This window comes from Elephantulus edwardii, unplaced genomic scaffold (genome assembly GCF_000299155.1).
Source record: "Elephantulus edwardii isolate Elephantulus edwardi_28Jun2011 unplaced genomic scaffold, EleEdw1.0 scaffold00360, whole genome shotgun sequence".
Classification (NCBI taxonomy): Eukaryota; Metazoa; Chordata; class Mammalia; order Macroscelidea; family Macroscelididae; genus Elephantulus; species Elephantulus edwardii.
Genome location: NW_006400110.1, coordinates 1,444,692 through 1,455,557, shown reverse-complemented (window position 1 = coordinate 1,455,557; position 10,866 = coordinate 1,444,692). Strand labels below are relative to the sequence as shown.

At 37.7% G+C, this 10,866-nt stretch overlaps 1 protein-coding gene across 2 annotated transcripts in view; it reads right to left on the bottom strand.

Annotated features, from left to right (window-relative positions):
• The window catches only part of ORC3 (origin recognition complex, subunit 3), a 152,935-nt gene that overhangs the window by 100,180 nt on the left and 41,889 nt on the right, over positions 1–10,866 (bottom strand). For both annotated transcript variants that reach the window (XM_006902032.1, XM_006902033.1), the window contains 2 exons: positions 6,146–6,305; positions 1,976–2,089 (listed from right to left, as the gene is read on the bottom strand). In XM_006902032.1, the coding sequence (XP_006902094.1) occupies positions 1,976–2,089; positions 6,146–6,305 (274 nt within the window). The remainder of the gene's footprint in view (positions 1–1,975; positions 2,090–6,145; positions 6,306–10,866) is intronic.

The window sequence follows — 10,866 nt, the reverse complement described above, 5'->3', positions numbered from 1 at the left end:
GAGAGAATAGTGCAACAATGAATGAGTGGAAGCCCAAAATCTCTGTAAATGTTTATGAAAATTAATAAAATATAATTATAGAAGAAAAAAAAAGAGCAGCCCCTTGATAAACAGAAATGAGTAAATGAATGAAGTAAAATAAGCAAAAAGTAATTGAGGAAGTTACCTTACCTCAATATATTTTTTGTTATCAAATTGATCATATATTTAAGTTATATACATAAAACATGGTATAATTATGATATTCTTTACATATAATTATTACATAATTTTGGTATATCATTGACTTATTATCTCTCAACTTAATTTCACCTATTGCTAATTTTCCTGCTTTAAAGACTCAAAGCAGGGGTGGGGGTAGGAAAACATATTAGTCATAAGAAAATCATTATAATGATTTCACTATTCAGAGGAAGAATATATAAGAGGTAATTAGTATTGCCTAGGCACTATGGGAGCTCTGGTGGCTAAGTGGCAAGACACTCCAAACCCAAAGGCACACAATCTGAGGGCAAGAGATGCTCCAGGGGAGAAAGACAGGCATTCTCCTCCCATGTGATTAACTGTCTCTGAAAACCTCCTGGAGGGAAAGCTACTGGTTGGTTCTGACAGTATGATACACAACAACAACAACAATAACAACAAGAAGGAGGCACTATACATAAATGTAGTAGCCTACTATATTACATTTATTTACTACTCTATGCAAGTTTTAATGAGGTTTACAACTAGGATATGTTCTCAAATTTGCTAAGATGCGTTGCTAAAATAATTTAAGTAGTTGTCAAGACAAAAAGTAATTTTAACTTTTAAACAACTGGATAATGGGGCCTTCTTTAGATTAGAGCAGATGTTATAAAGCTAAGTTTAAGAATTGCTTTCTGGCAATTCATAAAACTCTAGTGAAAACAGGGAGCAGTGGTGGCTAAGTGCTAAGGAATGATGCCAACCCAAAGGCATGCAGTTTGAATCTACCAGCTGCTCTACAGAAGAAAGCAATCTCCTATATAATTTACAGCCTTTGAAAACCTGCTTGAAGGTCAGCTATGAGCTGATTTTAATTTGATGGCCCAAAAAGTAGTGAAAATTCATTCCAAACACATAATAAAAATTATTTTTATATTTAAACGCACCTAAGAGTAGTTGTAAGCAAACTACAGATTGCAGCCTCTTTTTGTATGGTCCAAGAATTAAGAATGATTTTTTACATCAGGGTTGGGGTATGACAGAAAAAACTGGATAAATTATGTATATTGTATTGAGACGAAAGAAGTGATATATGATTGAGTATTATGGTTAGCACAGGAAACCAGAATTAAGGTTGCATAGAGAAGTGTACTTGGGGTGGGGGGTGGGGGGAAGGGACATAGGAATTGTATACTAATAAAGGATTTTTTTTTCTCTCTTCGGAGGGGGAAGAGAGCTGGTGGGGAGGGGTGGGAAGGGAGAAAATTGCGGCAATGAATGAATGGAAATCCAAAACCTCTGTAAAAATAAAAAATTATAAAAAAAAGAATGATTTTTAAAACAACTTTAAATGACTGTATTAAAAAACAAAACACCCCAAAGAAAAATGCATAAACAGACACCTAAAAAGCTAATAAACTTGGAAATATTTAATATAGCTGGCACTTTGCAGGAAAAGTATGTTGATTTCTATTATATGGCACTTCCTAAGCAGAATATCATTAGATTCTCAAGGCTCCTTTTCCACCATCCCAAAAAGCCTAGAAATCACTTACATAGATTGAAGTCTTTCACCTATTATTGATATTCTAATTAAAACATTCTCTATATTTTTCTACAAGGTAAACAAAAAATGACAGAACTTTATTTTTTACTATTACCACTTAAAAAGTCTTAAATATCAGAATATACTTATATACCTAAGTATATAAGTAAATAGTTAGTCTGATATAACCACATAAATTATTTAGAATCAATCTGTGAATTTTAACTAATTAATGCTTCTTACCTGTAGTCCTTTTACAAAGTTCTGAATTGAAAAATCATGGTACAGAAAGATGTTGGTTAGAACTTGTAACACTTTTTCACTTAGTTTAAAGGGGAACTGAGTTGTCAAAAGTAGCTGAAAAATAGGAAAAGGAGAAGACCAAGAAAACAATCTTTACTCTGTACAAATAAGGCAAAGAATTAGGCTATGACCCAGTAGCCATAAAAGTGGCAATAGTAGCTATTTTTAATTATTCAGGTACAATATTAACCTATTTTTAAAAAAACAGCAACAACTCCAAGAAAGCTATTCCAATTAATTTTCAGAACCAAAGATGATCATTATCGTCCATCCAATTTCTAATTTTAAAAAACTCCTTGGAGGCAGAAATGATGAGGCTTTGCCTCACATATTTTGGGCACACTGCTTCTTATTGTTGTTATGTGCTGTAAACTCACCTGAGACTCATAGACCCCCTATGTACAACAGCCTTAAACCCTGCTCTATCTTGTGCCAATCTTATTGCCTCTGATACCCTCCCCCTCCCCATTACCCCAGTCACTCAATCAATCCATTTCATTGAGGGCTTTCCTTTCCTGTGTTGTCCCTTCACCCTCCCAAGCATGACGTCACTCTCCAAGGACTGGTCTCTCCTTGCAACATGTCCATAGTATATCAGATGAAGCTTTAGAATCCTTGCCTCCAAGGAGCAGCCTGATTTCACTCTCTCCATAAAAAACTTGTTCGTTCTCTTAGCAGCCCATGGTATATTCAATACTCTTCTCCAACACCACAGCTCAAAGGCATCAATTCTTCTTCTAGCAAACCTAATCATAGCCCAGCTCTCTGATGTACAGCGATTGCAAAGACCATGGTCTATATCAGATGCACTTTAGTCTCCAGAGTGACATCATTGCTGTTCAGTACTTTGGAGAGGTCTCTGACAGCAGACTTTCTCAACACAATACATGTTTTAATTTCCTGGCTGCTGGTACCAAAAGTGTTGACTGTGGTGCCAAGCAAACTAAAGCTGTTTACAATCTCAATCTCTTCACCATCCACCATGAGGATGCCAATCGGCCCAGTGTTGAGAATCTTTGTTTTCTAGATATTGAGTTTCAATGCATATTGAAGGCTTCAGCAAGTGCTTCGGGTCATCCTCAGTTTCAGCAAGCAGGGTTGTGGCATCTGCATAATGCAGGTTGCTGATGAGTCTTCCGCCAATCCTGATGTCACACTTCTCCTCGTAGAGCCCAGCCTCCTGGATAATCTGTTCTGCATATAGCTTGAAAAGGTATGGAGACAGGACACATCTCTTGCGTACACCCTTCCCAATTTTGAACCATACAGTGTTCTCTTGCTCTGTTCTGCTTGCCTCCTGGTCCAAGTATAGGTTTCGCATTAGCACAATCAAGTATTTTGAGATTCCCACTCCTCTCAGATTTAGTCACAATTTGCTGTGGTTCAGTCAAACGCCTTTGCATAGTCAATGAAACACAGATAGACATTCCTCTGGTACTATCTGCCTTCAGCCAAGATCCATCTAACATTAGCTACAATATCCCTAGTATACCACGCCCCCCCCACCCCTTTTTCTCTCTAGCGAGTGTTTATTAATTTTAAACTTACATTAAAAGGATAAGGTATTGTTGTGGTTTTTAAAAAATTTATTATTAATTTCAATGAAAATTTACAGAGACTCTGGATTTCCATTCATTCACTGTTGCACTTTTCACCCTCACAACCCTACCGCCTAATACACTACCCTCTTGGAAAAGTAAAAGAAAAATTCTTTCATTGTTTTACAATCCCTTGCCCCAGGTCCACTCCACTATGCAGCCTTTGCTCTGGACTCCTGTCATGACAAAAATACCTAATCACATATCCCTTTTAAATAGTTTTCTCCCTCATCTGTTTCAATGCAGTATACATTATTGAACCCATCTTTCTCAGTCTCCCCTCAACCCCGAGGTCAGTACTGTTTTACAACAGTGGCACAATGTGGTATTTGTCCTTTTGTGACTGAGATACTTCATTCAGCATAATGTCCTCCAGGGTCACCCATTTTGAATAATACTGCATGAGTTCCTTGTTTTTCAATGCAGCTTAGTATTCCATTGTGTGAATATACCACAGCTTCTCTACCCATTTGTTTGTTGGTGGGCACTTAGGTTGTTTCCAACTCCTTGCTATTGTGAACAAAGCCTCGATAAACATGGATGTGACCATGACCCCTTCTACACCCAGCTTGCACTTCTGGCAATTCTCTGCAAATGTGCTGTTTCAGTTGTTTTTTGATAATCTTCTGCAGAATCTTGTTTGCTTGTGATATCAATGATATTGTTTGATAATTTCCACACTCCGTCAGATCACCTTTCTTTAGAATGGGAACAAATAATAGATCTCTTCCAGTGAGTTGGCCAGGTGGTTTCAACAGATGGACATGTTGCTAAGAGGGGCTATTCCTTGAAGAAGGACATGATGCTGGGAAGGGTGGATGGTTGGTGAAGGAGAGGAAGACCCCGAAGTAGGTGGACTGACATGGTAACTGCTGCCATGGGCTTTTGTGGGCCAGAACGTGTGAGGATCGTGCAGGATAGAACAGGGTTCAGATCTTTTGTTCATAGGGTCACTGTGAGTTGTACTCAACTCAACAGCACCTAAGAACAACTGTAAATGCCTATTAGCTATAACATCCTTTTTCTCCCATCAGAGGCCTTAAAGAAAACAGCAACCTTTGGTAAGTCTTGTTATCAGATAAGACACCTCATGATGTAAATCATTACATAATGATCATTGATCATGATGTAAATCTGTACACATTGCTTGTCTACTGTCAGTAAGAAAAACAACAAAATTATCAGAGGTCTAATTTGTATCATTCAGTTTATTTTCAGTGGCCTAAAGTGAAGATTTTAGGTCTGAATATAAAAACTCACAGAGGGCTGCTTCTTTTAGAATGAAAAGAAACACATTAATGAGAAGCCAAATGAATCTGGCCATAATAAAGCAATCACAAATATTGTAGCTGGAAAATTTTTCCTAAGTTCAAGAAAATAAGAAGGATATCATCATTATGGGGGGAGGAGATACAAGAGTTAGTAAATAAGGGGCAGCAGGTTTTCACTAGTCCACCTCATGCAAGCCACTGATTCTAAGAGCAAACTGTAATAGGTCAATAATAGGAAAAGACCTCTATTTACCTTGATAGAAATACACAGTAGCTACCCAGCAACAATGCTGTCAACCCTCCAGAAGGCTTCCAGAGACTGTAAACAGCATAGCAGACTGCCCATCTTTTTCCAGAGGAGCAGCTGATAAAGTCAAACCACATGCCTTTGGATTCGTAGTGCAAATCTTTACGTACTAGGCCACCAGGGATCCCTTACAGCAGCTAAGATATTAGAAATTTTACTATTTGTTCTCAAGAGCAATATGACAGTCTGTTATGAAAAAGTACCTGAAAAGTTTCAAGCAATTTATAAAAGTAAAAAAATATTATTTCTAGAAATTTTCTAAATTCTGTAAACAATTCTTTTAAGAGCCTACTTATTTCCATTGGGCAATGAGGTATAAAAGAGCCTTGGTGACAAACATAGAAGTTGCTGCTGTAATGTACTGTCAAGTCAGAAAAGACTCAGAGTTGACCCTCCAGTGTGTTTTAAGAGGCAGTAAATCACAAGGGAGAAGAGTGCTCATCTTTCTCCCATGGTGGATTTGAACCATGTGCCTTTGTGATGCCAGTGAAATTCCTTACCAGTAGATCACGAGAGCTCCATGGCAATCTAGTAGTACATAGTATGTCATGCTGCTAACCAGAAAATCAGTCATCTGAATCCATCTGCATAATGGCCCAAAAGGACAGAGGAGAATTATTCCCCAAGGTTTCCAAGACTGTGATTTTATGGAAGGAGAATGTCACGTCTTTGTCCCATGAAGCAGCTGGTGGGTCTGAACCAATGACTTTTCAGTTAGCAACCCAACTCTTTAACACACTGCACCATCAAAGCTTGTTTTATATATATATAAATATACACACACACACACACACACATACACACACACGAAGAAATATGTTCAATGTATTACTACTTTGAGAGATGTAGAAATTTATCATTAAAATTTCTATTTACAATCTATTTTTCAGAGCTTTCTTTTAATCCTATGTCAGCAGTAAAACATTTTTTTTACCTTATCAAGTACTGTAGTCAGGTGCTCCTTACAAGACAAAGACTGGAATAGTTCTATACACAACAGTGACGATACTGCATGAGGAAGCAATCGGTGGATGATAACAGGTGATGTGGCAATTCCAAAAATGAGTATTAGTGGAAATTCATGTAGATGTTGACTAGTTTTCAAAGGAAGACACAAAAGTAGAATTTGTTTACCAAATATATTTACATATTTCAAAATAAGAGCTCTATTTTATAAAGTATTTATAAGACTCCACTAAAAAGTATCATTCCAAATACTGAAATTATCTAGTTCATTATTGATTTCTAGGCTAAAATATCACAAAAACAGGTATTCCCAGATACTCTAATTCTGATATCTACTTATTATCAGATTATTATTATTATTAGATCTTTTTGTTTTATAAATAGGAACACAGAGGCTCTGAGAAATGAAGCTTTTCTCCAAGATGATTCCAATTTCAAGTGTTAAGATTGTTAGACGAAGTCGCAGATGCCAGTCATTTTAACTTCTCACTTGACTCTCAGCTGTCATTCTACACTCTGAGTACAGTGGCATGATGTTGACTGATTTTTATTTATAAAGATTTCTAAGAGACACTATGCCACCTAATTATAACAGCTAAGAGAAAATTTCTTCTACAGCTTTTTCAACTTGTTATTGTTAGGTACATGTGAGTCGATTACGACTCAAAGAAACCCTATTAACAGCATATCAAAACCTCACCCCATCTTGCACCATCCTCACAATCTCCATCATGCTCAAGCCCATTGTTAAAGTCACCCTTTCGATGTCTCATTGACAATCTGACTCTTTCTTTGCTAACCCTCTACTTTTTGAAGAATGTTGTGTTATTGCAAGGACTGGCACTCTTGACAACAAAGTATGTGAGATAGTTTCACTACCCATGCCTCTATGAAGCACACTGGTTGCACTTTCCGCAAGGCAATCTGTTCTTTTGATGTTGTTCTGGTTACTATGTATGTCGAGTCACCTGCAACTCATAGCAATCCTACTAACAACAGCTTTGAACACTGTTCTATCTTGAGTCAATTGCATTGTCTCTGACACACCTATCCTCATTACCACAGTTAATGAGTCAATCCATCTCATCGAGGGTCTTGCTCTTTTGTGCTGTCCCTCCACCTTTCCAAGCATGATGTCCCTTTCCAAGGACTGGTCCTTTCTGCAACATGCCCAAAGTATGTCAAACTTTCAAAATCCTTGCCTCTAAGAAACTGCCTGGTTTCACCCTCTCAGGACGGACTTGTTTGTTCTCTTAGGAGTTCATGGTATATTCAATATTCCTCTCCAGCATCACAACTCAAAGGCATTGATTATTCTTCTATTATCCTTAGTTATTGTTTAGCTCTCGATGTATAGCAAGTAATTATGAAGACCACAGTCTGGATCAGGTGCACCTTAGTCTCTAGACTGACATCATTGTTCTTCAGTACTCTGGAGAAGCCCCTAGCAGGAGACTTTCCAATGCAATCTGTCATTTCATTTCCTGCCTGCTGGTATCAATAGTGTTGATTGTGGGGCCAAACACCATCTATCATAAAGCTGCCAATGGCCCCAGTGGTGAGAATCTTTGTTTTTCTTGATGTAGAACTTCAATCCATTATGAAATATGTAGTCCTTGGCCTTTTGCAGAATATGCCTCAGATCCTGCTCAGTTTTGGCAAGCAAGGTTGTGTCATCTGCATAATGCAGGTTGTTGATGAGTTCTCCTACAATCCTGATGCCACATTCCTACACATAGAACTCAGTCTCCCAGGTGATCTGTTTCACAGATAGACTGAAAAGGTATGGAGAGAGGATGCATGGCTGCCATACACCTTTCCTGATTTTTAACCATGTAGGGTCTCCTTGCTCTGTTCTGATGACTGCCCCCTGGTATTATCAAGACTCTTTGCTAATGCTAAAACTTAAAGGCATTTTTATTCTTCTTTATTCATTGTCCACTGTTTCCATGAATATGAAGCAAGTGAAAATACAATGGCATGAATGGTGCACACTTTTGACTCCAAACATCCTGCTCTTTAGCACCCTAAAGAGGTACTGAGCAGCAGAGTTCCCCAATGCAAAATATATTTTGATTTCTTGACTGCTGTTAAAAGGATGAGCACTCTCTTCTTGTGCATTTTACTGCCTCTGAGAACCTGCTAGAACGTATGCAATAAATTGGTTCCAACGCAACAGCACACAACAATCATGGATATTTGCTGAATGTGGATCCAAGTGAAATGAAATTCTTGACAACTTTAATTTTTTTAAAATTTATTCTTAATTTCAGTGAAAATTTACAGAGACTCTGGATTTCCATTCACTCACTGTTGCACTTTTCCCCCTCACAACCCTCCTCCCCCAGTATACTACCATCTTGGAAAAGTAAAAGAAAAATTCTTTCATTGTTTTACAATCCCTTGCCCCAGATCCACTCCACTATGCAGCCTTTGCTCTGGACTCCTGTCATGACAAAAATACCTAATCACATATCCCTTTTAAATAGTTTTCTCCCTCATCTATTTCAATGCAGTATACATTATTGAACCCATCTTTCTCACTCCCCCCAACCCTGAGGTCAGTACTCTTTTACAACAGTGGCACAATGCGGTATTTGTCCTTTTGTGACTGAGATACTTCACTCAGCATAATGTCCTTCAGGGTCACCCATTTTGAATAATATTGCATGAGTTCCTTGTTTTGCAATGCAGCCTGTATTCCATTGTGTGAATATACCACAGCTTCCCTATCTGTTTGTTGGTGGGCACTTAGGTTGTTTCCAACTCCTCACTATAGTGAAGAAAGCCATGATAAACATGGGTTGTGCATATATCTGCTTTGGTGGCAGTTATCGTCTCTTTGGGATATAGTCCCAGTAGTGGAATTGCTGGGTCAAATGGTATCTCTATTTGCAACTTTTTGAGAAAGCACCACACCGCCTTCCACTGTGGTTGCACCATTTTACATTTCCACCAACAGTGAATAAGGATTCCAGTTTCTCCAAAACCTCACCATCATTTGTTGCTTACTGTTCTGTTAAATTTTGCTGTTCTGACTGGGGTGAGATGATATCTCATAGTTGTTTGACAACTTTAATCTTTAGTGGCAAGAAGTTGCACTGCAATCCCAAAGGCAGATGGTTTGAGGCCACCAAATGCTCCTCAGAAGAAAGACGCACAATTTCCTCTTGTGTGATTAACTGCCCCTGAAAACCTGCTGGAGGATCAGCTATGGGTTGGTTACAACCCAACAGTACACAACATCATGATGTTGTCTATTGTTCCAATGATGAGGATTTTTGTTTTCTTGATGTTGAAGTATAACCCATACTGAAGGCTGTAATCTTTGATCTTCTGCAGTAAGTGCTTCAAGTCTTCTTCACTACCTATAAAGAAAGTTGTGTCATCTGTATAAATAAAGATTGTTGATGAGCTTCCTTCCATCCAGATGCCATACTTTTCTTCCTATAGTCCAACTTCTTGAAAGATTTTCTCAGTATACAGACTAAATAGGTATGGACAAAGGATACAAGCCTGGTTTTGAATCATGCAGTATTCCTTTACTCTGTTTAAGGAAGTATTTTATTTAAATCTATGTACAGGTTTCACATGAGCACAATTAAATGTTCTGGATTTCTCATACTTCTCCAAGTTACCTACAGTTTATTATAGCCCACAAAGTCTTATACTTTGGCATAGTCAACGAAACACAAGTAAACATCTTTCTGGTATTCTCTGCTTTCAGCCAACATCCATCTATCAGCAATAATATCCCTCTTCTGAATCCAGTTTGCATTTTTAAGACTTCGTGTAGATATACAATTCCAGTTGTGTTTGCATAGTTGTGTTTTTTTGTTTTTTTTAAAGCTGTTGCAAAAAGCTTCATTGTGCCATTTGTTCCAAGGCTTGGCTTAGGAGCTTCTGCTTGGCTAAGATTCTACACCAGGGTTGAAAAGAGAAGCTCACTGCTGATGTTAGGGAGATGCAGAGGTCCCCCCTGCAGGTCCCTACAGGACCCCAGTTGTGCTTCAGCAAGATTGGTACTTGTGTGTGATACTAATGATACTTTTCAGGAATTTCTGTACTCTTTTCGATCACCTTTTTTGGGAATGTGAGCAAATATGGATCTCTTTTATTGTTTGTCTGGCAGCTGTCTTCCAAATGTCTTCTTGCAGACTAGTTAGTACTTCATGGGTAGCATGGTTTTGCTGAAACACCTCAATTGATACTTTGTCAATGCCTTGATTCTTATTTTTTTGAAACTGCCTAAAGTGCACTTTGGAATTCTTCATTAGTATTGGATCTTGATTACATGTTACTTTCTAAAATGGTTAAATCAATTTCTTTTGGAATAACTGCATATTTCTTATTTTCTTTCTGATATTATCTGTGTGATTCAATATTTTGCCCATTTAATCTTTGAAGTCTTGAATTTGTCCTTAAGTTCTTTCACCTTGAAAATACAGACCAAAATCTCTTTGGTTTCTAATTCCAGGTTTTTTGTACATTTGTTAAAAATATTTTGTCTTTTCAAGTTGTCCTTTGAAATCTTTTCCTCAACTCCCAAATTTCATCATTTCTTTCTTTTGCTTTTCCATGTTCAAGAGCAAGTTTTAGATTCTCTCGATATCTTGTTAGTCTTTTCTTTCTTTCCTGTCTTCTAAACTACCATTTGCTTTCTTCAGGGATTATGTCTTTGATGTCACC